This window comes from Panthera pardus, unplaced genomic scaffold (assembly GCF_024362965.1).
Source record: "Panthera pardus isolate Hobbes unplaced genomic scaffold, ASM2436296v1 HiC_scaffold_2, whole genome shotgun sequence".
In the NCBI taxonomy this organism is placed as follows: Eukaryota; Metazoa; Chordata; class Mammalia; order Carnivora; family Felidae; genus Panthera; species Panthera pardus.
In genome coordinates, this window is record NW_026526765.1 from 32,949,937 (window position 1) to 32,977,182 (window position 27,246).

The following is a 27,246-nucleotide window of genomic DNA, read 5'->3' on the forward strand; positions in this document are numbered from 1 at the left end:
CTGTCCTGTTATTGCTGCCATTTGCACACGTCCTTAGGAGAAGAGACTTGCACTGAATTCCAAGGGTGGGGTTTTAGGTACACAACACATCAGTGATGTTTAAGACAGAGATGCATTGATTTGAGGCATAAAGTGTATGTGCTGCAGAATGAGTGTCCATTATGTAATAATCAGCTGATCAAGTCGGCTGGGAACACAGAGGGGTCAAGGAATTTTCTATATTTGTGAAATGGAATTTTCTCATCAAAGGTAAGTTTCCCAGGCATCCTCCAGACAAAGTGATTAACACAAAAGGCTCAGCATTGATGTGTTATTAGACTATTATACAATCCATGAGTGTATTATGACAGTATTTAATAAATGGCTCCAATAGAACTCTAAGTCTGGAAACTCTTCTCTGCACAGATGCTAAGTATTAAGAGAAACTCCTGAGGTCAGGCATGATGTAAAACTGGACAAGCCAACTAAGTGGATGATTACAGCCCTACTGGATTAAATAGTTTGGTATGATAATAAGGGGCCCTCTGAAGTACTACAGATATGGTGCACAGAATTCATTAAATGTGATTTTCTGCTTGTTCTATCCGTTATTGAGAGTGTTGACATCTCCAACTGTAAGTGTGGATTTATTCATTTGCTTTATGTATTTTGAAGCTCTGTTATTAGACACATAAACTTTTAGAATCATTATGTCCTCTTGATGAATTGAGCCATTTATTGCCATGAAGTGTCTCCTTATCTCTGATGTATCCTTTGTTTTGAAGTCTACTTTGGATTAATATAGCTGTAAGAGTTTTCCTTTGACTAGTATAGAAGTAACATATATAAGTGATATATATATATATATAAGTAGAGTATATCAGGGCTCTCCAGAGAAACAGACTCTATCTATGTATCTATCTATATATCATCTATCTATAAAATATGCTTATTATATATTTATTATGAGGAGTTGTCTTATGTGATTGTGGAGCTCAAGTAGTTCTGCAATCTACCATCTACAAGCCGTAGATCCAGAAAACCCTGGTATAAATTGCAGTCTGAGTCTGAAGCCCTGAGAGCCAGGAGCACCAATGATGTAAGTCCCATTCAAGGGCAAGAGAAGACCAATGTCTCCGCTCAAGCAGTCAGACAGTGCCCACCCACACTGGGGAGGGCCATCTGCTTTACTCAACACACCGATTCAAATGCCAGTGTCTTCTTGAATCACCCTCACAGACACACCCAGAACAAATGTTTAACTAGATACCTAGGCATCCTGTGGCCCAGTCAAGTTGACACATAAAATTAACTCACAGGTCCACTCCTGGTAAACGTGGCACCTATATGCATCTCCAAAATGTACTTAGTTTCCAAAGAAGGATAATAACAAGGTCAAAATTCTACCTAACGTAATATAACTGAAAACATAGTAACTCCTTCCTCAGAGAGGAGGCAAAGAAATTGAGTGATGTTGACTCTCCTTCCTGATATTCTATAACTTAAGTACTGTGATGTAAAATTAATAATACTTAAATACTATGATATAAAGTAAATAATTTTATGTTGTGTGATATAGAGATAGCAAAGAAAATAATGATATTTGCAAATACACAACACACACTTGTAACAGAATAAGGAGGAAATACTCATGACAGTCACAGTCCTCATTTCTGTAACTGGTCATGTGGTTCTACCTGGCATTTATAACTTCTTTCTTCTGCTACCCAATCTGTACTCTGTTCACCTTCAGCAAGCACCTCATCTAGTTGTGGTTTTTTTTACCTGATGGAGTGACCCATATCTTTATTGCTAAATGGTATGGACCATTAATAGTCCTTCCTGGATTGGGTTGTTGTAGTTTTTCATTGACCTTAATCACAGGGCATAGTAATACTATGAGATGCCCTAAGGGAGCTCCTGTATTCCAGACATATTCTTCTTTACCTTCATTGTGGAGTGGTAGTCCAATTTTCCTTTGGCAATCCGGATTAATCACCCCATCCAGCACAGTTATTTCTTCTCTTCCTGTTGACTCAGAGGCATAAGGAGTCCAAAGTGGCCAGATGGCAGGTGACTCTAGCCAAATAATTGGACATAGCCCATGAATCAGTATATAATCACACATCTGGCCATTTCTGCTTCTAGGCAAAGTGAACAGCTGAGCGCATTGCCCAAAGTTCTGCCCTCTGGGAGGATTTCCCTTCACCACTGTCCTTCAGGGCTATCCCAGAGAGGCATTGATGACATTACACTGATTGGACCAGATAAGAGAGAAAGAGCAGCTAGTCTTCAAGCACCACTGGATGTGCTGGATCATATGGCTCAAGTAGCACAGCAGCCCAGGCCTGTTGCAGAATCTTTTCTTGTTCTAGGATCCACTCAGCCCTGGCAGCTTTTGGGTCAGCCAGTAAATGTACTAGAGTAGCATCCCCAATTGAGGAACATGTTGCTTCCAAAATCTAAAGAGGTCCAGTAGGCGTTGTGCCTTTCATGGTTGTAGGAGGGGCCAGATGCAACAACTTATCCTTCACCTTAGATGGGACATGTCGACATGCTCTAGCACTGGCCTCCTAAAAATTTCACTGAGGTCCTTGAATTTATTCAGATTTCTTTCCCACCCTCTGATATGCAAATGTCTTACCAATAAGTTTGGACTAGCTGCTATTTCTTTCTTATTTGGTCCAATCAGTGTAATGTCATCAACGCAATGAGTTGGTGTGATATAGAAGAGAAAGGTGATTGAGATCTCGGTGAACTAAATTACAACCTAAATTCCACTTGATCATGGTATATGGTCCTTTAAATGTGCTGTTGAATTTGGTTTGGTAATACTTTGTTGAAGATTTTCACATCTATGTTTATCAGGAAAATTGGTCTGTAATTTTCTTTTCTTGGGGCTTCCTTTCTGGATTTGGTACCAGGGTAATTCTGCCTTCATAAAATGATTTTGGAAGTGTTCCCTTCTTTTCTGTATTTTTTGGAAGAGTTTGAAAGGATTGGTATTAATTCTTCTTTAAATGTTGTGTATAATTCACCAGTGAAGCTGTCTTGTCCTGGACTTTTGTTTGTTGGCAGGTTTTTGATGACTAATTCAATCTTCTTACTAGTAATTGGTCTTGTCATTTATTCTCATAATATTTCCTTAGTCCAAAAGCCTATCACTACTATCTGATTTACCAGTTTATCTACTCTGTTAATCACATGCCAAAGTACAGCTTTTATCATTTTACTACCTTGATCAAGAACTTCTTTTGGCTACCCACTGTCTTCCAGATACAGTATAACTTGATTTGTCATTCAACATTTGGCCCTCTGCTATTTAGCCATCTTTATTTCTTAATAAAACATTTCTGTTATAGTCCTATAGGGTTTTATTCTTTTACAGAATAAAACATTACAGAATGTTATAGACTGGAAACTGGCTAGGCCACAAGTCCTGCCATAGGCCTGTCTACCCTCATCCACAGGCCTGTGCAGAACCTCTGAGCGTTGGATGTGAGGTAATTAATGATTTTCTTATGATTCCACTGGGATCAGGGTAAAGATAAATTCCTACTGCCCCTCTACTCTCTGAAAAACAAGTCCTCATTAACCTATCCTTCAGGCTAATAATAAGCAATTTTCCAGGCTCTCCAGCTCCAAGGTAGAGCTTCTTTTTGACCACTGTGCATTTAGGAAGGTGTTAGGGCATTGGTCAATTTAATCCTCTGGATTTACCTCTGAGACTATTTGGAGGAAGTGATAGGTAATGTAGAAGGATTTCTTATCTTATGTTTTTTGGTGGCTCCCAAATTGAAAAAGAAGCTATGAGTCACATGTATTTATAAAATTGTGTTCTCCAAATTTATCTTGCTTTCAGGATAACCACATAATTCAATAAATAAAATCCAGGACAGTTTGTCCAGAAGAAATACAAATAAGTAAGGACGTTTTGTTGAGAAAATAAAGTTTGACTTTTACTTAAAGTAAAAGGAAGAAGCAAATGCCATTTGTCATGTCATGACTTGGCAAGTTTACACACACACACACACACACACACACACAATGAATCCCATTGTCTTTCTCTCATATTGTTCTTGACTCTATCCATGTTTTCTATTGTCCCAGTTTTAGGGATACCTGTAAAAAATGAGTAAGAAAGAGAAATTCAACAAGTGATCATTCCCAGAGTGCAGCCATACAAAATTGCTTATCAGAAAGTTGTTCTCTGTCAGGGGCCTGGAGGAAAGCTCGTGATTAGCTCACAGGTTACCACTATATCCAGCTGACTGTGCATTCTCTAGTCACACACTTAGGTAATCTGAAGGATAATGGTGGGATTGGGGACTAAATCTAGTAATAATAAAACACTATTAGAAAATCTTTGTTACAATCTCAAAGTGTCTCGAGGGTTCCAGAAAAAGTGCCTGGTCTTGTATTTTATGCTTTAAAACTAGGGCTGTGCAGGGACAATTCCAATTAAGCAATCCTCCTGGCTTCTTTCCCTGGAAGCCTATTTCTTTCTTCCCATCTGTGATCTTTGTTCTCCTCTTTTCTGGTAAAACTGTTTTAGCCGGGTCAGCCAAGCTAAATGTCCCTGATTTACCAGCAGAGCCCTGGCTCTCACTATGGGGTCAAAGGGCAGGGTACAGAATTGCAAAACAGTGATCCTGAGCCCTTTAAAGCAGTTCTAGTCCCTGAAGCACTCTATCATAAAGTAAACATGAGTTGAGAAATGATTAAATGTACAAATAATAGTAAGGCAAGCAACAGGAGTGAGGAATCTGTTGATTTCTTCAATAGTACTTGAACATGCTTTTCCTCTGTAACTCTATTTCCCTGAGACCGCTCCACAAGTATTTCTCCCTTGGGTGATATGCCTGCGTTTGAACCATAAAGATGAACCACAGAGGGCCATTGGAGGACTGACTGTCAAGAGAGGTCTGGGGGGGGGGGGCTGGTGGCAATTCTGAGAGGGAATAGTAGTCGTTGGGAGGGCTTAATAGAAATAATTGTTGGGGAGAACAAAGAGATCTACGTTTTTCCTGCCACACAACCCGACTGTGGCTCAACTGTGAGGCAGGCACAGCAGGAGCGCCAGCTGCTGAGCTGGGATCTTCTGAATGGAGAGGTCGCCTCTTTTTCAGCCCCCCAAGGAGGGCAGCAGCATTCACAGGATCAGGAACACAGCCCCACGGAGGTGGTATAATCAGTTAGTTGTATATGACAGTTGCTGAGTTTACATTAACATTTGTGATTCTAATGATAAATTTATTCATATTGTTAATACTTATACTGTATAGGGCACCTGGGTGGCTCAGTCGTTAAGCATCTGACTTCAGTTCAAGTCATGACCTCATGCTGAGTTTGAGTCCCACTTCGGGTGAGCTCGAGCCCCACTTCCGGTAAGCCCTGCTTCTCTCTCTCTCTCTCTCTCTCTCTCCACCCCTCACTCACTTGTGCCCTCTCTTTCTCTCTCCAAAAAATAAAAATAAAAATAAAAAACATTATTTTGTATAGGTAACATTTACTTAACAATGATTCTATTCTAGGTTTCTAAATGCTTTACATATACATTAATACACTTCATCCCCACAATAGCACCTTGAAGTAGATATCAGTACCCTGATTTTACAGATGTGGAAATTGAAGTACAGAGAGGTTAGATGTTTTCCCCCAAGGTACACAACTTGTAAGGAGAGTTGCTGGGATGTGAGGAAAAAATGTGTTGGGAATTCTTGTCAAGAGAGAATCCTAAGATTAGGGTTTAGAGAGATAAAGTTTCAGTGGCAACGTGTGTTTCACGTGCCCGTTCTACCTAGTTTCTTTTCTTTTTAGATTGAAGTACAGTTGACACACAATGTTCTATTAGTTTCAGGTGTACAGCATAGCGATTCGATCGGTCTGTATGTTATGCTTTGCTCACCGTAAGCATAGCTACCATTTGTCATCATGCAACACTATTACAGTACCATGTTCTACCTAATTTCTATCGATCAGTGATGAGGAAGGCTCTTTGTTGGATGCTAGGCGGGATGGAGAATAGTGGTGGAGATATATAAATTAGTATCAGACAAAGGCCTGTGTCAGTGAGTTTATACTCATGTTGAGAATATCCTACAATTCCGAGGTGACCCAGCTCAAATTCTGACTCTTTGCCCCACGTTTCAAAACTGTCTTGTACAATACTGTGGCTACTAGCTACACATGGCTACTTAAGCTTAAAATTAAAAATTTAATTCCTCAGATAGACTAGCTGCATTTCAAGAGTTCAGTTGACACATGTGGCTAGTGGCTGCCATATTAGTGCGGATATAGAACGTTTCCATCGCTGCAGAAAGTTCTAGTGGACGGTGCTCTTTTGAAAAGTCTTTTGACTTGAAATAACCTGCCCAAAGACGTCGACTAAACCCATACCTCTTATTTGCTTTTTCTTGCTCTGTTTCATATATGTTATGCTTGGGAACAGCTTCTGACTTCATTAAGAATTTAATGAAAGCCATTACCCTGAAAATGCACCTACACAATTATACACAGAAATATGCATACAACATTGGTGGTATCATGGACTCTTTGTGTAATGTTTACCCCCTGGAGCTTAGTCAATGACCCCAAAACTTAGTGGCTTAAAACAACAGAGATATACTATATGGTTTTGTGGTTCAGGAATTCAGGAGGAGTTCAGCTTAGTGATTCTGCCTCAGGACTCTTATTAGATTGTAGTAGGGTTGCCAGATTTAGTAAATAAAAGTACAAGATGCTCAGTTAAATTTTAATTTTAAATAAACAATAAATATTTTTTTCAGTATAAGTATGTCTCATGTAATAATCAGGGCATACTTTACTAAAAAATATTCACAGTTCACCTGAAATTCAAATTTAATTGGGCATTCTATATCTTATCTCATAATCCAGTCAATGTGTCAGCTGAGGTTTTAATCGTCTGAAGACCTTCAGACCTGGGGAGGGCTCATGGATCTATTTCCAAGATTGCACATTAACATAGCTAGCAAGTTCGCTCTCGTTGTTTGCAGCAGGTATCAGTTCTTTGCCACATGGAACTCTTTTGGAGCTGTTTGAGTATCCCCCTCACTTGGCAGCTGGATTCCCCCAGAGTAAGTGATTCAAGAGAGTTCAATACCATGTGTGATCTCACCTGGGAAGTCACACTTTGTAATTTCTGAAATATTGTATTGATTGCACAGGTCATCTCTACTCATTGTGAGAGGGGACAATATGAATATCAGAGACAAGAATCGCTGGGGGCCATCTTGGAGGCTGGCTCCATCTTCTAGAATTTAGACACAGAGTTCATAGCATATAAGTTCCAAGAGGGTAGAAGTTTTCTATTTTTTTGGTTCATAGTCGTAGCCCTAGTAGCTATAACAATGCCTTGTAAATTTTAGGCACTCAATAAATATTTGTTAAATGAATGAATAAGTGGACTCTGGCCTAAAATATCTGACCTAAAAAATTCCTAGGGCCCCTAGAAGATCGGTAGGAACAAAAGATCCTTCCCCAACGAGGTTGAGGAAGAGATTAGAATATAGGTAACAGGAATTTGGAAAGGGATGCATCAATTGAATAATGTTGCTAATGAATGATCGTGATGGTTTGGTCGTGTCCAATGAGTACCAGCCTCTGTGTTAGAAACTTCTTGTTATGTACATGATTTCATGTATGTAACCTTTCATGTAGGCATTGTGAAAAAGGGTCAGGAGTTATGATTCAGATGCTGTGAAGAAGATTAACACATGCATGCACACACACACGTACATGCACACACATACACACACACACACGCCATTCAAAGGAAGGAATGCTCTGGGATAACGACAGAAAGAAAACCATGAGATTTAATACAATGCCAGAATGGGTCTTTTGTAGAAAAGTACCGGGCATAGCCTCGACACAGAAATTACAACCTGAGAAAGGACACACAGGTTCAAGTTTATTGTAAGACTGCTTTTTAGAAAGTAAAGCGTGTGGGTAGTAATTCAAGGCTGGCAGAGATAATACAGAACAAGGCTATGTGTGGCAATAACAGTAGTCCTTTTCTTAATGGCAGCAGAATTGTTTCCAGTTCTGTCATTTTTTGATATCTGCTGGGACATAATATTCCAGCTATGTGGCTGTCACTACTGAAATCACAGGTTATCCCTCAAGTGAATTTGTGGGGTTTACTTTTTACTAATGGAAGGTGGCAGGGAGACCATGGAGGGTAAGGAATATATCACTACTCCAAGATCCCTATGCTAGGCGCCATCTCTATCCTCAAAATGCTGCAAGTTTGTAGGCTGTGAGGATGAAGACAGGAGTCAGTTGTAGAAAAAGCCTAGCAGTTTATTTCCTGGTGGTTTACAGAAGGATGCTTATCTCTCTACACCTCCTCAGGAGCGTCTGCAAGGCAGCTTCGGCTGCTCTCTGGACACTGATACAGGGGTCTTGCCGAAGTGCTTGGAGCCCTGAAACAGAAAGAATAGCAAAGTTCAGTGAACAAGGAAAGCCAAGGCTCAAGCTCTGCCTCCCTGTGAGGCTCCATTGTTCAGGGTCAGCTCTATGCAGAGCCCTGGGTCCATGCTTACATTCTGTGCCAACAGGTAGGATTTGGATCTGCAAGCTGAGGATCTATTTTAACACTGACATAGGGGAAGAGGAGATCCTGACCTTGTGATCAGTAGGTTTATAGACAATCAGAAAATAATGGTCTGTTGGGAATGATGCCTGCAAACAGCTGGAGCTGCGGGTTGCTTTATACTCTGGAGAAATCCCAGGATCTAGGGAGCATTAGAGACAATAATGAGGTACTATGATTTTCAGTTTCTGGACTCACATGGAACTTGGTGCATAATTAACTTCTCCTTCTCACAGATATTTCTCTGACAACAGGCTGCGCAGAAACTAGGGTTGGTACTCACGTGTGGTCAGTTGCTCTTTGTCTAATGACTGCACATATTGGTTGGTCAGATTGAGAACAATGGCATCTAAAATCAACAGGAGAAACAGGTGCTAATTTCGTTATAGAGGAAGAGGCCTTGAAAAACTGGTCAGGTTAAGGCTCTGCTCCTGGTCAGAAGTTAAATGGTCTGGCTAGTGAATGAGCAAACTCTATGACTCCCTTTGTGCCCCCAGAATGATGCTGGGCTAATGTCTATTGAGTGTTAAGTGTCATGTGTGGAAGTGGTCCCTCGGCCAATGTGCATTTGGGAAAGATCACGTGGTGTCCTCGCAGGGCATGCCGGTTGTTGTCAGGGTTTCTAACGTGTGTAAGATATGATCCCTGTCTTCAAAAAGTTTACAGTGTAGCTGGAGGGGTCATATACATGATCCAATAAGGAATCCTTATGTTTTAACTCAGTCTTACAGGTGGCCCATTCACAGTGGGCTGGATTAGTTGGAACTGGCTTCATGATAAATTTTAGAATTTCATGATAGAAGGATCCTGAGGGATTCACTTACCTTCCTTTTACTTTATAGATCAGACAAAGAGGCAACCCAGAGAATTTAAGTGAATTGTCCAGCATCACAGAGCAGAGCCAAGGTCTGCTGGCCTCTTGACCCTCACACTTTCCACTTGTATCATGTTGCTGCTAAAACTCTCAGCTTCAACTGAGCTTAAAAGGTTTACCATGGCTTATGTTAAGGGACAAGGCAAAGGAAACCATTTAGGCAGTGGCAGCCGGCTGGGAGCAAAGACTCAGGCAAAAGAAAGAGTGATGACTTGGAACCAGAGAAGCATGAGGGCCCAGTAGGGAGGAGGGTCTAGTAGGAGGAGAGGAGGTGTTGGGAAGTCAGAAGATGTTTGCAAAAGAGAACAAGTTGGTTCCTTTGAGGGAAGATGTTCCAAGAGGTAAAATGAATTCCTTTCTGGCATTTCTTTTTTGGTCACACCAGTCATACTTGTGTTCATGCTAGAGTAGCTTCCAGTCAAAGCAAAAGTGGATGGGAAGGAGCAACATAACTGAATAGGGAGTGCAGATGTGCCCTCACCTGTGAGTTTGACAGCAGCACTCCGGATCATCTCCCAGTTGCTGCTGAAGAAGGTGAAAGAGTGTGTGTGGAGGATCCACAGGATTTCCTGGTTTCTCTTTGCCTAAAAGAGATTTTTACAAAGAGGACAAAGAGGGAAAGTGACTCTGTGTGAAATTTGGCACTCTGTAGGTCCTGCAAAGGGAAATCTAAAGACCAGTGAACACTCACAGAGCCATTATTTTACTGGAAGATGTCTTCTGGCCATTTCAAACCTGAATTTAATCAGAAAAGTACTGGGGGGTGGGTAGGAGCACCTGGGTGGCTCAGTCAGTTAAGCATCCAACTCTTGATTTCTGCTCAGGTCGTGATCTCATGGTTCATAAGTTTGAGCCCTGCATCAGGCTCCATGTTGCCCATACAGAGTCTACTTGGGATTCTCTCTCTCCTTCTCTCTCTGCCCCTCCCACAGGCATGCTCTCTCTCTCTCTCTCTCTCTCTCTCTCTCTCTCTCAAAATAAATAAATAAACTTATAAAAAAGAAAAGTCCTAGGGCTTTTGGGACTAATCAACAGATGGGTTTCAGGAATCTTGAAGAACAGATCCCAGTCAAGACTTGGAAAAGAGCAGAGAGTAATGTGGCAGGACACCAAGAATCATTGCTGTCCCTCCAAGACAGTTCTGACTCTGACCAGAGATCTTTGCTGTGTTGTTTGCTTGTCTGGGATTTGCCTGGACTCTTGGCTATGGCTTTGCAGGCAGCATTTACTGCATGCTCACCAGTTTCACACAGAGTTGCCGGTAGAAATCTCTGGCCCTTGGTAGATCCTGACCATCGAGGAGATGATCTAACACCCCATAGAGTTCCTGAAGGCCCAGAAAAGGGATGCAGATGATCAGGACATCACGGCAAGCCTAAGAAACAGAGTTCTTTGAGTCACAGTCCAGAATACTGGATTGTCTTCTGGAAGAGTAGGGTGCTGCCTAGGGCTGGGAGAGTGGCAGTGGATGCCTGCAATGTGAGGGGCTTACGATCTATGCTGGCACCTTCCCAGATTCAAGGATGGAAGAACAATCTGAGAGGGCAAGAAAGAACCTAGGGCTGGAGAAGCAGTTTTCAGGTCTAGTTGGGAGTGGTGGCCTCAGATCTGGCTTCTGGTCCAGCTAGACCAGCTCTCCTGGCACTTCTGGCCAAGGGGTGGGGGGTCGAAGGGGTGGGGTGGAGGTGCGGGTGTCTGTGCAAGCACCACTTACAGCTCCAATCTTGGGATTGGGATCCCAGAGGTGGAGAAGGAATGAAATCATGCTCTTTTTTATTTCTTCCGCAAAAAAAATCTTCCACCTTCTTCCTGTTAGGGATGCCAGATTCTCAAATAAGAAGATGGCAGTCAGTCTCACATCATCCTGCTCCTGTGACGACAGATGCATGTCATGGGTGAGTCCCCATCACAGGCTATTCCCGGCCCGTGTCCACCCCCCACCCTGCCCTGTCCCACTTCAGCAGAGGGAGGCTGTGCCCCGGGCACTGGTGCGCTCCAGTCACTGCCCTCATGTGTGCCAAGAACACTCTTTCTTTTCCAGAAGCTCTGCACTCACACTCCACGAGTTTAAATGACCATGGGTCTGGGACTTGGTTTCTGTCAGTTGAGTGGCTACTGGGGAAACATGACCACAGGGACGGTAAACAGGCCAGGGAGGGTTCCTGCTTATGTATTTTATACAAATTAGCCCGACTGCACCACTAGCCTAGACTTATGGGGCTTCAAATCTAAATTGCCCAAGGCCTGAGGCTCTTCTCCAAGGTCCCAAATACTTTCCAATGTGATGAAAGGCAACTCGGAAGACCCTTGGTCTCAGAGACAAAGAATAAACAAATAGTTCTTAGCCCTACCCTTGCATATAAGAAGTTCTGGAACTTCCTTGCTTGTCCAGGAACGTCCTTGTCCAGGACGGTTAGACAATGATTTTAAGAACCAAAGGGTGAGGTGGTGGAGAAAGATGGTCTTCTATCATCCCCCAAACCTTGCTGATATTGTTCACAGCTCTAACAAACACTGATGGATTTTCTGGAGGTTCTTTTTTTTCCTCCTGGGTCCAGAAAAGTAGTTTAAGATACCCATATAAAGGCAGAGTGATGAAGGGAAAAGTCATTCTGAGTAGCAGAATATTATATTTTGGATTAGCGATAAACAAGGGCCAACTTTTGAAAAGCATCCCCACGAATATGAGGGGGAGAAGATAGAGAAGTATTAATTTTGGTGGCAAGATGGAATGTATCAGAAGTGGGCACAGAAGCAAAAATGACAGAAAAAAGAAAGTTGATAAAGATCTTCCAGAAAAAAGAAAGACGGCTGGTTGGGACAAGGCCAGAAAAGTTAAATGATTACATGAGACGTGACCTTATATAATGGAAAAAGAAGTAGAAATTTCAATGTACTAGGAAAAAAAACTTTTTTAAGTTTATTTATTCTGAGAGAGAGAGAGGGAGAGAGAGGGTTGGGGAGGGACAGAGAGAGAGGGAGACAGAGAATCCCAAGCAGGCTCTGCAATGACAGCTCGATGCGGGGCTCAAACTCACAAACTGTGAGATCATGACCTAATCAAGAATTGGACGCTTTACTGACTGAGCCACCCAGGCGCCCCTAAAGGTTTTATTTTCAAGTAATCTCCACACTTAACATGGGCTTGAATTTATATCCCTGAGATCAAGAGTTGCATGCTCTCCTGACTGAACCAGCTATGCTCCCTAAAAGGTCTCTCTTTAGAAAAAAGAAAGCAAACCAATAACAAAATACCTAGAAAGGTATTTACTTTTTGCAAAATCTTTAAAATTTTCCCAAATCAAATAATAGGACCTAATGATAGGTTAAGGAATGATCAACCAATTGGATGATGAAAAAGCAGAAAAGAAGCAATGAACCTGTTGTAGGTGCTGGGAAAGATCCTAGAGCTTAGTGTCCTTGTTTCGAGTTGAGAGAATGGAGTCATAGAGAGTAAGGTGGCTGCTCAGGGACGGGGATGGGCGCAAGCAGGGACTGGAGCATGGCATGGCAGCCATATTTTCCGTCCTGCCCCTTCACTGAAGTGTCACCATGTTTTAAGAATTCCAAGAAAGTGCTTAAATATTGAAAGAAACGGAGGGGGGAAAGAAGTTTGGAGATTATAGAATGGTATGCTTAATATATAGATTATAGAATGATATGCTTAATATATAGATTAAAAGGTATCATAAAGTATAGTTAAATTTATTTGTGAGAAGAGAGCATTGCCAGAGAAAAAAATAGCATGGCATTACTAAGACCTAAGTTTTATCAAACTTCATTTTTATACAAATATGATGGAATTAATACCTATTAAGGATGAGAAAGTGCTAACCTAACAACCAGCAAGACTTTAGTTGTTTTTTTTTTTTTCTTTTGCATAAGACTGAGAAACATTATGTTGACCACAAAACTCATAGGTGATTATTGGAGGCTCAGATCCAAGAGAATTATCATCACTGGACCAACAACAGCCTGGGGAACCTAACAAACAGGTGGGGGCCCTGAAGGGGTTGTTTCAGCTCTTTGTTGTCAAAAATTGTCATCAATGATCTGTGTAATGGAAAAAAAAGAGAAAAGAACATCTTTGTTATTTTACAGAAGATACATCATTGGAAGATACAGCATTGAGTGGGAGCCAAGAAAGCAGTTTTGAGGACAAGATGAGAATTAAAAAGTAATGTTGATAACATTGGAGAAGGTAGCTGGAAACAAGCAGAAAGCTGCTGTCAAAGGAAACTAAAAAATACAAAACTGGAGAATTATTGACTGTGGGTATATATTACAGACTAAAATCCAGAAGTCTATACAGTTAACGGATTGTCAAAGAGTCAGGAGGAAAGGGCAAGAGTTAAAAAAAAAAAAATTGGAGTGGATAAATAAAAAAATTAGACCTGAGAGGTAATTTTTCTTCAGGTTGTATTCAATACTCTGCAGGCCACATCTAGAGATACAACACAGTCACTGGCTTGTAAAATATTTAAGGAGCTGAAAAATTAGGTTTATTATGAATAATGAAGGAAATGAAGACTTTTCAGTCTGGAGACTAGAAGGTAGAAAGGTAATTTAATCAAGCTTAATGTTTAAGAGGAGGAAACCAGCAGTTTTCCATCTCCTCTGACAACAAACATGAGGAAACAGTTTTCGATTATAAAAAACAGATATAAGTTGGAGGTGAAAGAGATTTTACACTGATGACGGTGAATAAGCCAAAAATAATAATAAAATCTAGTTTTCTGGAAGGTATAAAGGAAAATGACTTTCCTCTGTTCTAGGGTCACCAACTGATCTTTTTTGAAATTTATTTCTAGGCTATTGACTAGATTGGGGGTTGGCAAGTTCTTTCTGTAAAGGGCCAGACAGTAACTAATTAAGACTTTGGGGGCCATATGGTTTCTGTAACAGCTAATCAACTCTGCAGATGAAGTGTGAAAGCAACCGTAGACAATATGTAACCGGTGAGCGTGGCTGTGCTCCGAATAAAACCCAATTTATGAAAAGATGCTCGGGGCGGGATTTGGCCCACCGGCTGTAGTTTATACTGACTCCTCGATGAAGTGAACCACACAAGCATTTTGAACCTTTGAATCTTGATGTGGAAAAGAGTGTTGGAGATGACAAGGTCTTCACTGGGGTCCTTGTTCTGTGTTGAGTTCTGTGTTAATTTTTGGGAATGACACAGGACAGAGAGGAAAGCTTTGAAAGGGAATATACGTGAGGGTATTGCCCTTATGGGCAAGTGGAGCTCAATCCATGTGATGGGTGAGGAAGCTGGGAAATTTATTTGCAAACTTTTGTTTCTTATTGTTTATTTCCTGATTGTTCTCATTTGTCTGGCTCACCCTGCTCAGAGCAATCCTGATTCCCAGGGCAGTGAGTACCCTCAGGCCGAGAGAGAGGCAAGAAGCCAGCAGCCTGCATAAGAACTGTACAAGTGACCTCTGTGCAGGTAACCTGTGTGCGGGTGACCACAGGGGAAGGCCAAGGAATATGGATGGGACACCAGCATTGCCTGCTACCAGCACCACCTGAATCTCTTTCTGTTCACTCGCTCCTGGGAGGGCAGAATTCTGAACAGACTCACTTACGTCTTCAAAGAAGGTTCTAGTTTGCAGCACTATTTCTTTGAAGTAGAAGCTCACATCCCGGTCTGTGAGCAGCTCCAGGATCTTTTTTAGAGCCTTCAAGCTTTCACAGACAACCTCGGTGCGGGCCAGGTGATACAGGCCTCTGATGATAGATTCCAGTATTATCTGCTTATGCTTCTTCACCTATTTGGAAATAAGGTCTCGTAATCTTGAAAATTGTTCTCTGTGCATCTAGAATAGGGTAGGAGACTCCCAAGGAAACTGGAATTCTCTTAGGGTCACATACTTCAACTCGAGAGATACCACTGTAGCAATTTCTTTTGGATTTTTACTTAATTGCTATACAAGCACGAGGTGTGAGTTAGTAAATAATTATTTTAAACTCTGATTAAGTGTCCCCCGCACCTACCCCAACTCCCTTTACCTTGTGAGGGGCTCCAGAAGTTGTATTACCAAGCCCTCGGATGGCCATTTGCCTCAAAATGGCGTTGGAGTCCCAGGCACTCTGATCCATCAGGATCAGCACTTCCCGTAGATTCCCATGCTTCCAAAGGATCGGCTCCTTCATGAGCTGAAAACAACCACTTCACCCCTTTAGTTAAAGGAGTGGCCTCTCTTCAGGAGAATGATAAGTGCATCATAACTACAGTTAAAGACTAGCACCCGGCTGCTCTTGGAGCAGGGGAGAAAGCCCTCAGGTGAATCAGCAAGTGTGGCAGAAATGAATCTCTCTATTTGAGCAGCCCACAGGCCAAGGTTACATGGTGATGAGAACCACACTACCCAGTTAAGTAGGATGTCTCTAATCTAAATGGAAAAACAGGAAAACGGGAGTTACTGGCAATGTTCTTTCTCCGGGTTGTCTGGGGCAACCTTTATGGCAGGGTGTGAGGGGACAATAATATACTTGTTGGTTACTTTTTGTCTTGTCCCTGTCATATCTATCGTCCACCCTTCTCTGTCCTGGGAGGTTGGTTCCGGCAGACTGGAGCGAAAGAAGAGGTTTGGGTGAGTTCTTTTTCCTCTCTCGTTCCCTTCTCAGGTACTGTATTTCTGGCGGCAGCTGAATCTCTGTACTACCAAAGCTCTCCTGAAGGGCCCTCTTCTGTGGTTCCAGCTCCCACTGAACTGCTGACCCTAAGAGAAATGCCCCCAAGGGGACCCAGAGAGCCTGCTGGGCAGTGACATGACTGTTCTCTCTTGCCTCAGAGAAGAAAGCTGTGCCGGTTATCCGGTAGTTCTCCGAGGAGGAGGTGAGAGATGCAAACAGTTGCTCCATGATGTCTAGTATGACTCCATGTTGCCACAGCGCCATGCTCCTAGAAAATGCAAGGCACCAATTGTAGCAGAGACTTTTTTCTTTCTAAACAATGGAGGAGATTTTAGTCTATTTCTCTCTCAGGGAAATAAATGATCTAAAAAGGAATGTTCCATGAAAGAGCACTAAGGATTTGGGCTCTTGCCACCATCCCTTCCCATCTGCCTTTGCTCTTTCTTCCCTATTTTTTCTCCTGGACTACAGATCCTGGGTGAGTCCATTGCTTCCAGTAAAGTTGCCTACATGGCAGTTTTTACTCTGTTTTTAATTTTTCTCCTTTGTATCCAGTTCTTAAATGTCCACACATTACCTGGCCAGTGCACATACTCCTACATGGTGGGTACTGGGGCTGCTGAGAAGGGTCCATAGGTTGTCCCCCTCATCAGATTCCTTGGCAAGGCCCTCTTTCATGGCTTGGGCTTGCACACACTTCAGAGTTGTGACTGAGAGCCTGAAGGAGACAGTGGGCACCACAAAAGTAAGTCAACCCCATACAGGGAGTTGCGAATCCCAAGTTCACTCTTTCTGTTCCCCACAAGGCTGCTTCACCCTGGATGAATGGATGTTGTGTGAGGAAAAACACCAGACAGCCTGATCTCACACTTCAGTTTTGGGGCCAAAGGGGACACTGAGGTGATTTGGACCAGTAAATAATGCCACAAAATTTTGTTAACCTCTCATGAGAAAATAAAGCCCTAAAGATGGAAAGTGCCAAATACTATATTTCACTGATTCTGAAACAGCCCTTCAGAAGCAGGATGCGGCTTGCAATGGATAGTGTGTTATGACAGTTGGCCAGAGAGTGGTTGTGGTGTAGTTGTTATTACCAGTGCGTGCACACGAACATGCATGGATTTAGGCATGGTTGTTTATACTGTTGTCATGTTGGTAACATTGTGTTATTGGAACTACATGTGTTGGGTCTAACCGTTGTTTAAAATGTCTTTACAAAGTGGATTTGAGGGGTGCCTGGGTAGCTCAGTCTGTTAAGCGTCTGACTTCAGCTCAGGTCATGATCTCACAGTCTGTGAGTTTGAGCCCTGCGTCGGGCTCTGTGCTGACAGCTCAGAGCCTGGAGCCTGCTTTGGATTCTGTGTCTCCCTCTCTCTCTACCCCTCCCCACTCACACTCTGTCCCTCAGAATGAATAAACGTGAAAAAAAAAATTAAAAAAAAAAACTAAGGTGGATTTGACATTGGAATGAAAAGTTATGCAAAAGGGCACAGAAACAGAGCGTTGTGATGTAGGATCAAAATGTGCAGCTAATAATTCTCAAAGAGCTCTTTGAATAAATACATAGTAAAAAATTTAAAGTATAACAAAGCATTGATTCATGGCTTAATCAGGATTCTTTCTTTCTTTTTCAATAGTGCACAAAATAATTTTGCTTCCTTCAATTGGTGATATCTTAAATTTAATAAAATATGGTATTTATTTCTATTTTTCTTCTTTCCTTGGTGGCGTTGACTATCCCAGAATTCCAGCTTTCTTTGAAGGGTCTCACTGAGAGAAAACAAATGGAGCAGAACAGGCTCTCTATGGAAGCAAACAGAGCTGCTATTCGTTGTTATGTGACCATTCTGGGCAACTGTACTGGGTACTGCTCAGGGAGGAAGAGTAACAGGGCTCAAGGGCAGTGTGGAGACTCGTTGCCTCATGGGTAATTGAGGCCACGCCAGGAGGCATAGGCGTTGACTAACAGAGCCCCTCCTCTAGAGTCTGGGGTCCAGACAGCTCTGGCAGGCCCTCTGGCCTGGCCATTTACCTGCAGGGGTCTGCGGTCTGCTGCCGTTCTCCCTGTGGCATCACCCGCCGCCTGTGGCTGAAGGTGGAAGTGGGCATTTTCTGGCCCAGTGTGCAGCTGACCAACTTCAGGAGAAGAGTGAACACCTCTGGGTACAAGCTTGTGACAGGGGTGCCTGCCGATACCACTTCATACATAGCACAGGCCACCTGAGGGGAGAAAGGACTTCGTGGTCAAACAGGCTCCTTTCCTCCAAGGACATCTCCCTGGTCTGACCTTCAAGTTGTTTTCTCCCCAAAGGATTGCTTTCCAAGTTGACCGCACTCATACTCAAAACGAAACGAAACGAAACGAAACGAAACGAAACGAAACAAAACAAAACACAAAAAAATGCCAGAAAAGAGGGTGTATTTGTTTGGAAACTTCTCAGCTCATACTGTGTTTCTCTCTCAGGACTGTTATGTTCGGCAACTCCAAACTCTAGGGGGCACCAGTCAGGTGAAATGAAATCTTTTCCAGCATTGAGGTCTTGCAAAGGGGTGCTTTGGATATCTTAAGACTAATTTGTAAATACGGACCCACAGATTTTCTTTGGGATGATGAGAAATTTGCTTCTAAAAGTGATCAGCCACAGACAAAATTGCTGCCATATTTGTCCAACTAACTCCAATTAACTGGAGCCGATTTAAAATCAGGGTATAAGAGGGGAAGAAGTATGATTAATGCTACATCACCAAGGTTCAGGTGGGGACAGACCATGGAGTGGGACACAATTCCAGGTATGCGATGGGTTGTCCAACTCACTGAAATCGCCTCCAGCCCAGCTACGTCATCTTCTAATTCATTCTCAAGTTTGTCTGTTAAGGCTCTCAAGAGCTTACCACTGGAGGCTGTGTTCTCAGCCAGAGCCTTCCACAATGTCTTTGTGTCCCTAGGGTGGTAAGCCAGGAAGCTGATAAGAAACAACTCTTTGGAATATGAGCTTTTTCATCTGTTCCCCTCTAAAACCACATTATGACTAATCAAAATTTCAAGGACAGATGGCGATGCTAACATGCCCGGAGATGATAAGGATGTGTTATTTAACAGTCCAGCATTCTGGACTTGGGTTACTGAGGTTTGTTAATGTCCTTTAAGGCACAAACCTCTCACATAGGTGAAATTCAAGGCAACCAGAAAGAAGAGAAATACTCATTTTCTAATATTCACTTATTCCTATGATGTATTTTTTAAAAAAAGAAATCTTATCATATTAGGAGGATATGTATATGAAAAACACTTGGAAAAACATTATTTATGATTCAAACACCATTTTTGAACTTATTATTTAGGTGAGATGTTCTCAACCTTTCTTTTTACTCTCTTTCTCTCAAACCACAAATTCTTCCTCAGTGCGGATTAGCATTTCCTGGGAGAAGGAATGAACTCCGTTAGAATCTACCTGTCAAAGGGCAGAGGCTTCTGTAAAAGGTTAGCAACAACTGCATCCATGTGAAAGCTGGCTATCTGAGAGATGGCTTCCAGCATAAACTGAAAACTTTCTTCCTTTTGTCTGAGGACTGGCATGTGATAGTAAATCATGTTCAAGATCTCCAACAGCTAAAAAAAAAAAAAGTCCAAATCAAACATTAAATTGCCATTTTCCCTCTACTATATGGCTTAGGACACATATAGTCAGCATATTAATCATGGGTAGTTGATGAATTATATAATCATGTTAGAAACACTAGTTAATTCTATGCATGGCCTATCTCTTACTCATGAGGATTGTAGGTATATTGGGTATTTATTCCTAAGTCAATGTAACAAATATTTAGTGAAAGACTGCATTATGCCAAGTGTTGTGCTAGGCATTGTGGGGGATTTACCAAAGAGGAATACGATGTAGCCCTTTCTCAAAAGGAATGAATGTTCTAAGAAAGAATACCAGCCATATATCCAAAGGCCTGTGCACCAGGCAGTATATGGCAAATGTACACAAGAGGTTCACAAGATTGTGAGGGAACCCAGAAGTAACTGAGGTCACTTTGGAGGGACACCTGATGTGGGTCTTGAAGGATATATAGAAATTTCAAAAGGCAAGGTGGGGATGGTGGGGAAAGTCATCCTCATCCCAAAGAAGAATATAGATAAAGATGTAAAATAAAAAAGCATGATAATGGATGAAGCACAAAAGATTTTTAGAGCAGTGGAAGTATTCTGTATGTTACTGCAATGGTGGATATGTGCAATTATACGTTTGTCAATACCAACAGTTAACTTTAAGGGAAACTGTGGACTTTGAGTGATAATAATGTGTTGATGTAGGTTCATCGATTGTAACAAATGTACCACCATGTTGTAGGATGTTGATGGTAAGGGAGGATACATGTGTGTGGGGAGAGGAGGTACAGGGCTCTATGCCCAATTTTGCTGTGAGCCTAAAACTTCTCTAAAAAAAAAAAAAAAAAAAAATATATATATATATATATATATATATATATATATATACACACACACACACACTAGCATGAGAGCATGGGCCCCAAGCAAATACGGCAAACATTTCTGGAACAAGAGAATGGTCCAGTTTGGAACACAGAGAAAATGAGGGTGATAAGAGAAGATAACTTGACAGAAAAGATGAAGCCAGATCCTAGAGAACACTGAAGGTCACCTTCCAAATTTGGATGTGAATCTGTGGGCAGCAGGAAATGATATTATACATTTGGATTTTTGACGTGGAGAAGGGCATATCTATCTGCTAGTAGCTTTGCTTCTAGTAGATATTTCTCTTGTTTATTTTGGATAGATATTTTTAGGTTAAACATGACATTTACTCTGAATTAAAATTCTTTAAACATAAATATCTGGCAAATATGATTACCACAGAGTCCCATTAGGGGAGGATTTAGGTCCCTATTGCTCCCTTTTAATGCCAAACACACAAATACAACAACATTCCAAATTTATGAACCTTTGATCTTCCCATGTCCAGTATAATGCCTGCCACATAGTACACACTCAGGAAATTTTTTAAAAAACTGATTGGAGAGTAATTAGCACAGAAATAATTTCTAAAGGTCATACTTTGGAGAATTCTTTAATTTAGGGTGGTTGACCCGGGACATGGGGACCATAACTTCTTTCACCTATAGGAGGTGCCTTCATTGAGTTAAAGATTCTCTTCCTCCTTATTAATCTTTGAATTGCCTGAATTTTGTTTCCAACCTCAAGAGAAAGGCTAGAGCATCCCCATTTGGAGCTCTTAACCAAGCTTCCTGAGCTCAAATCCTTTTCACTCTGCCTAACTCTCCAGCTGGGAGTAAGGACTAAGGACTTTCCCTCAATCAGTTCTTCAATGACACCTTCCTTACCAGAAAACAAACCCCAAGGTGTGTGGAAGAGAAGCCTGAAGAGAGGCAGTGGAATTAGAAACTCTACTGATCCTCAGTGGTCATCCCAAAGGTGATCCACACAGTCACCCTCATCCTTATAGATCTAACAGTCCAGTTTTCCCGAATCCAAATGCCCTTGGTAGAGAGCTGCTGTCTCTGGCCAAAGAGTGACAGTTGGGAAAGACTTTTTGATCACAGACTAGCGAGGCAATTGAGACAGGCTGAGACAACATGAGCCTTGTTGTTAATACACAAGTTGGGTCTCTGCTGAGGCCTCCCGAGGCTATGCATGCTCTTGCTTATTTCCCAACAGAGGACAAACTGGGAAGTAGCAATCAACTTGGCATTTCAGAAGTGTTAGAATTCTGCTCGATGGTCAAACTGGCTGTCAGTTCACCTGTTCTTCCAAAGCAACTCCCTGCTCCTTCAGGGCAGCAACCATCCATATGCCACAGGCCTTTGTACAGGTGGGGTTAAGGGTCTCCAGACCATCCAGGGTTTCCTCCAGGAACATTAGAATTTCTTCATTTGGGATGAGTTTACTGACGATCTGAGAATGTACCCAGAAAGATTCATGTTATCAATCACCTCACTTCATGCAACATGCTGCTACTGTTTGTTTTAAGATATTGGAAACCACTGGAATTTCCAAACAGCACATGATTGGAACTATAGAAACTACTAAAACAGATAGAGACAATACCCTACAACCTCTAGGTAAACTTTTCCTACAGTTGCCCTTTTATCATTTTATATTTATTGAATCCCAAGCCTCCTGAGGCAATTTCTTCTCCAAACTTATAGTGTACTCCACAAGGGAAAAATAATGTATAAATTTTGTATAACAATTTATATGATATAAATTACTTCAGCATACATTTCATATATCACAGAAATATGTCTGGGGTATGCCAAAGAATAGCTAAGGCTTGGGAATTTAGGAAAGTCTATCACCAGGTACTAAGTGCCATGCTGAATAACAGGTGTCTCACAGTTTCCATAAAAGTATGAATTGTTATGATCCCTGTCTTTTACCCTTTCATGTCTCAAAATTAAGAGTAGTCAAAAGTTCTAGAAAATAAAAACTTTGCAATTTGGTCTCTAAGTACAAGAACTATACAGAATGGGTGATAGCCGTGTGTGAGTATGAGTGTGCGTGTGCATGTGTGTGTGTGTGTGTGTGTGTGTGTGTGAACACATATGCATGCGTGCGTGAGTCCTAATGAAAATGCAGGCTGGCAGGTGAAAAGTTAGCAGTTTGAATGAATTCCAGGAACATTGTCTGGGGCTTTAACCAAGCAAGATGGTTGTGATTATGAGTTTGTAGGTATGAAAACATTGCTATTTACAACTGACTTCCCTCTGCATTAAGTGACCTGATGATTGATATTTAATAGTAATGGTCTTGAAAGGAAATGAGTCCCTTTTCATGAATAGTTGCATGTCTCAACCAGTTTCTGAGTCATTTTTGTTCCAAGATCAAGGGACCAGACTGCCGCATCTGTTCTATGTAACACCAAATACCTGCTTGGGCTCCAAACTCAATGGTTATCTGTTTTTTCCTCATATTGGTATGGATGATGGTTTAGCAAGAAAGGAAGGAGGGGAACTCATGTTTTTGGGTACTTATCATGCATCAGACACTTTCTTAGGCATTTGACCTATGTTTCCTCCGTGCCCCTCAACTGGCCTCTCTCCCTTATTCTGGACACTTTCTTGTTGTTTCTGCTGCTGTCACTTTAGTCCAAGCCACCTCCTTGTAGTTTCCTCCAAACTGACCTCATTAATTTCACTCCTGCTGGCCTGTATTGTAGTGTGAACACAGCAGCCAGATGACCCTCTGAAATAGAAGTCTGATCATGTTCCTTCTTGCAGGAACACACCTAGCCCATACAGGGCTTGTGCAAATTAGGAAAAGACACCTGTCCTCAAGACAGTTCACTTCTCTCTGTAAATATATGGACATAATGACTGATTTTGTTGGAACTTTTACTGCCATCTGTGGATAACTACCTTAAAATACATAAATATCTACAATGTTTACATTAGGAATGATGCTGCCTCACATGAAGAGCCCTTGTGCATCTCATATCTGGCACAATTGGACATAGTGCTCCAACTTATGCTCAAAACCCTGTGCTGGCTTTTATTTCCAACTGGAGTAAAAGTCAAAGTCTTTGGAGCATCTGGGTGGCTCAGTCGGTTAAGCATCTGACTCTTGGTTTTGGCTCAGGTCATGATCTCAAGGTTCGTGAGTTTGAGCCCCACGTCTGCATTGTCAGTGCAGAGTCTGCTTGAGTTTCTCTGTCTCCCTCTCTCTTTCTCTGCCCCTCCCCAACTTGTGCTGTCTCTATCTCTCTCAAAATAAGTAAATAAACTAAAAAAAAAAAAAAAGTCAAAGTCTTTAACAAGACCTGGAAGGCAATTGAATCATTCCTGAGCTATCTCTTGGATCTCACTACCTCCTTATTTCTCTACCTCAGGGCCTCTGTACTTGCTTTCTCCTCTGCCTGGAATGTTCTTTTCCCTCAGTCTTCATGGTCTCCCCTTCACAGTGGCCTTTTCTAAGAAATTGCCCCTCCCTTACTCTCTATTCCCTTACTTGACTATATTTTTCTCAATTATCACTACCTGACATATTTATTTGGCTGACTCCATCCACCAGGATACAAGATCATCCAGGGCAGGCATTTTGTCTTTTTCTATTCTTAGAGCCTAGAACAAAGTCTGGCATATGATAGGTGCACAGAACATAGTAGGCGAATGCATAAATGATTAAATAAACGAATGAATTCATTGACCAATTCTCAGAACAACTCTGAGAGGTAGGTTATGCATTTCTTTTTAAGATGAGGAGAATGGGTTTCAAGCAGTGCACACAGAATGCGTTCAATAGACTCCAAAGCTCTTGTTTCTTCTACTCCACTCCACTGCCTCCCTTACCCTGAAGAATCTTGGTTCACAATATTTCTCAGAGAATGAAATATAAGCAGCAGGTGTTGACAGGGCACATGCACCCAGGGTTAATGCATGATAGCCTAAGAGAATGGCTAGACCACTGCTCTCCTTTGTGGTGGGGCATACACAGCTTACTCATTTGGAAATCAACCCAGAACTATCTTTACATCCCTTGGCCAGTCCTCCATATCTATTACCTTTGCTATTTTAGAAGAAATCTTGATCTGGACCTGTACATCATCACACTGCAGCCCTTCCTGCAAATCCTGCAGTCTTTCCACCTCTGGGTGAATGCCTAAAATCCACAAGGGGGGACAGATGCAAGAGTTTAAAGACCTGATGGGGTTGAAGAGGTTGGCCATATTGAAAGGGCAGGCGTAAAAGCAAACACGTACAGGTGGTTTAGTACCATGCTAAATACTCTGCATACAATGATCTCATCTATTACTCATAAACATCATCTGAGGTAGACACTCCTGTTTTTGATGATGAGAAAGATGAGACAGAAAGGTATAAAGTCATTTGGCCATGGTTATCTAGTGACTAAAAATAGCAGAGTCAGAATTTGAACCCTGGTCTGTCTGACATTGGTGCCTAGGCTCTGACTACTCTGCTATGCTGCTCTCTCTGTTGAGGTTCCATTTTGCAGTGAGCCACTTTGGGGAAAATGGAAAGGTAACTATTGCAATAAAAACATCAGCAACTCTGTAAATGATTGTTGGAATCAATTTATAAACCCAGACCTAAGCAGTAACGATTTTCTGCTTGTTGTTTGAATGTATAGTAATTGTGCAAACTACCACCTAAACCATTTTGTGGCGGGCATCCCAGCCCAACAGAACACACATGGACTTTGGAGTCAGACAGACCTGAGCTCACAGCCCAGCTCCACTACTTGCTGGAATGGGTACATTTCTTTCTTTTTTTGAAGTTTATTTATTTTTGGAGAGAGAGAGAGAGAGAATGAGAGGGGCAGAAAGCAAGGGAGAGAGAATCCCAAGCAGGCTCCCCACTGTCAGTGCAGAGCCCAATGTGGGGCTTGATCCCATGAACCATGAGATCATAACCTGAGCCGAAATCAAGAGTCATACACTTAGCCAACTGAGCCATCCAGGCGCACGGCGGATGGCTATGTTTCTTAACTTCAGGTCTCTTCATCTCAAAACTGATTATTAAATGGGTATTTAATTTAGCATCACACTTGTTACTTGTATTCAACGGGTGTTTCATAATCATATTCCCTCTCTCTGCCATGCTTATTCAATCCATTGAGGAAAAGAGTTAAAGTAAATAATGAAGTATGGGATTTTTTTTATTAACAAAGAGTACTTGAGAACCTGAATTTTGCATGTTTCAGGAAAATAAAGTACCCTAAAGGAAGAATAGGTAGAACAATAATAGAGTTGAAATTCCTATCTTCCTACGAGGTTCCTCTCTGGTACGTTTCTTCTCTTCCTGGGATGGCCTCTTAGTTCTTACCTCCTTAACTCATTTTTTATTTTGTGGCTTGGTACAAGCATATATCCTTAGTGAATTATCTTCCCATACCCCAAGGGACTTTCATACCTAGTTTGACTCTGTTGAACATTATTTTTTCTTCTCCACTGACTAACCACCCCTCCTCCCCCAAGCCAAATCCCACCTTTTAGTTTTAACACATTTTTTATGTGAATTTTATAGTTGTAGTATCTCTGTGTCTCCAGCATCAGAAAATGCTTGAAACATGGAAAGTGCTTAATAAACATTTTCTGAGTACTTAAAAGAAAGAGGAGTGGAACACAGGTGTGAGATGGCATTAAAACTTAGACCCACAACCCCACAAGTAACCCTCAGTTTCTTCTCCATATTTATGAATCTCTTCTGTTTTGTCCCTCTCCCGGTTTTTATATTATTTTTGTTTCCCTTCCCTTATGTTCATCTTTTTGTCATATGATTTTTTGTGGGAGGGGGGATGGGCTAAATGGGTAAGGGGCACTAAGGAATACACTCCTGAAATCACTGTTGCATTATATGCTACCTAATTTGGATGTAAATTTAAAAAAATAATAAAAACTTAGACCCATGGTCCTGGCTGCGCCTGGGCTGTACAGAACTGCGCATGTGCAGTGCAAGGCCATCCTCTGTGAAGCCACTGCTGGTTGAACCTGGACCTGAGGCCCTGCTTGTTGGTTTCAGCCCGAGATTGAGGTTTTAAAATTCCTTACGTTTCCTGATATTGACACTCCACATGCACTTGGAGAGCAGAGTTTCTGTTCTGGAAGCTGGAAAAACCTCCACAAAGTTGTCTCTCTTAGAGAACTTTAGTAATAGTGCTATTTCTTCCTGAAGAAAACCTTGTGATAGAAGAAGCATTGCTAATACGCCTAAGTGCTCAGTGATTTAAACTGGACACTCTCAAAACATTTTCACCTACCCCAATGGACCTTTATAATGCATCTGTGTCATTATCTTTATTTCTAAAAATAGCAAAAAACAGAGCCATTGGGGAAAAAAGATCCAAAAGAGAGACAAATCCTAGACATAATTAATGCATTAGAATGCAGAAACGACTGAACAGCGGAAAGAGAGGGACAGAGAGACATCGATGAACAAAGAGGAAAACTGAGAACAAAAGAAAACAGGTATCTGCTCTTCACTTGTGGGTTTCTCATCTTTCCCTCACCTTTTATACAGAACAGACCAATCGTGGAGCTGGCAGCTGCTTGACGGATGGTGGGCAGGGTGTCACAGGAGTGAGGAGCCAGGAGGCCGAGGAGTGAGCCGATCTTAAAGTGTTCTGGAGCCTAGAGGA

The 27,246-nt window shown here is 41.8% G+C and overlaps 1 protein-coding gene and 1 long non-coding RNA gene across 7 annotated transcripts in view; one reads left to right on the forward strand and one right to left on the reverse strand.

Annotated features, from left to right (window-relative positions):
* Positions 1-972: 972 nt before the first annotated feature.
* LOC109275849 (uncharacterized) lies at positions 973-27,230 on the forward strand. Of its 4 annotated transcripts, none has more exons than XR_002084408.2 (8): positions 973-5,161; positions 5,265-5,366; positions 9,439-9,502; positions 11,287-11,365; positions 13,356-13,465; positions 13,572-13,647; positions 14,824-15,071; positions 16,101-17,879. It is a non-coding gene; the product is annotated as an uncharacterized LOC109275849 (long non-coding RNA). The 4 variants fall into 4 exon arrangements; XR_008423690.1 differs by adding an exon at positions 27,129-27,230 and having other exon boundaries at positions 977-5,161; positions 13,572-15,071; positions 16,101-16,311; XR_008423689.1 differs by having other exon boundaries at positions 977-5,161; positions 13,572-15,071; positions 16,101-16,311; positions 17,853-17,879.
* MROH2B (maestro heat like repeat family member 2B) overlaps positions 7,900-27,246 on the reverse strand; it is a 78,377-nt gene continuing 59,030 nt past the window's right edge. For 2 of the 3 annotated variants that reach the window (XM_019464260.2, XM_019464259.2), the window contains 15 exons: positions 27,118-27,238; positions 24,653-24,750; positions 21,895-22,047; positions 19,562-19,719; positions 18,925-19,051; positions 18,142-18,329; positions 16,687-16,827; positions 16,263-16,377; positions 15,483-15,629; positions 15,059-15,241; positions 11,185-11,340; positions 10,711-10,845; positions 9,952-10,054; positions 8,880-8,945; positions 7,900-8,426 (listed from right to left, as the gene is read on the reverse strand). In XM_019464260.2, coding sequence (XP_019319805.2) covers positions 8,320-8,426; positions 8,880-8,945; positions 9,952-10,054; positions 10,711-10,845; positions 11,185-11,340; positions 15,059-15,241; positions 15,483-15,629; positions 16,263-16,377; positions 16,687-16,827; positions 18,142-18,329; positions 18,925-19,051; positions 19,562-19,719; positions 21,895-22,047; positions 24,653-24,750; positions 27,118-27,238 — 1,998 coding nt within the window. In that variant the 3' untranslated portion in view covers positions 7,900-8,319. The remainder of the gene's footprint in view (positions 8,427-8,879; positions 8,946-9,951; positions 10,055-10,710; positions 10,846-11,184; positions 11,341-15,058; positions 15,242-15,482; positions 15,630-16,262; positions 16,378-16,686; positions 16,828-18,141; positions 18,330-18,924; positions 19,052-19,561; positions 19,720-21,894; positions 22,048-24,652; positions 24,751-27,117; positions 27,239-27,246) is intronic. The other variant, XM_019464261.2, reaches the window with a different exon arrangement.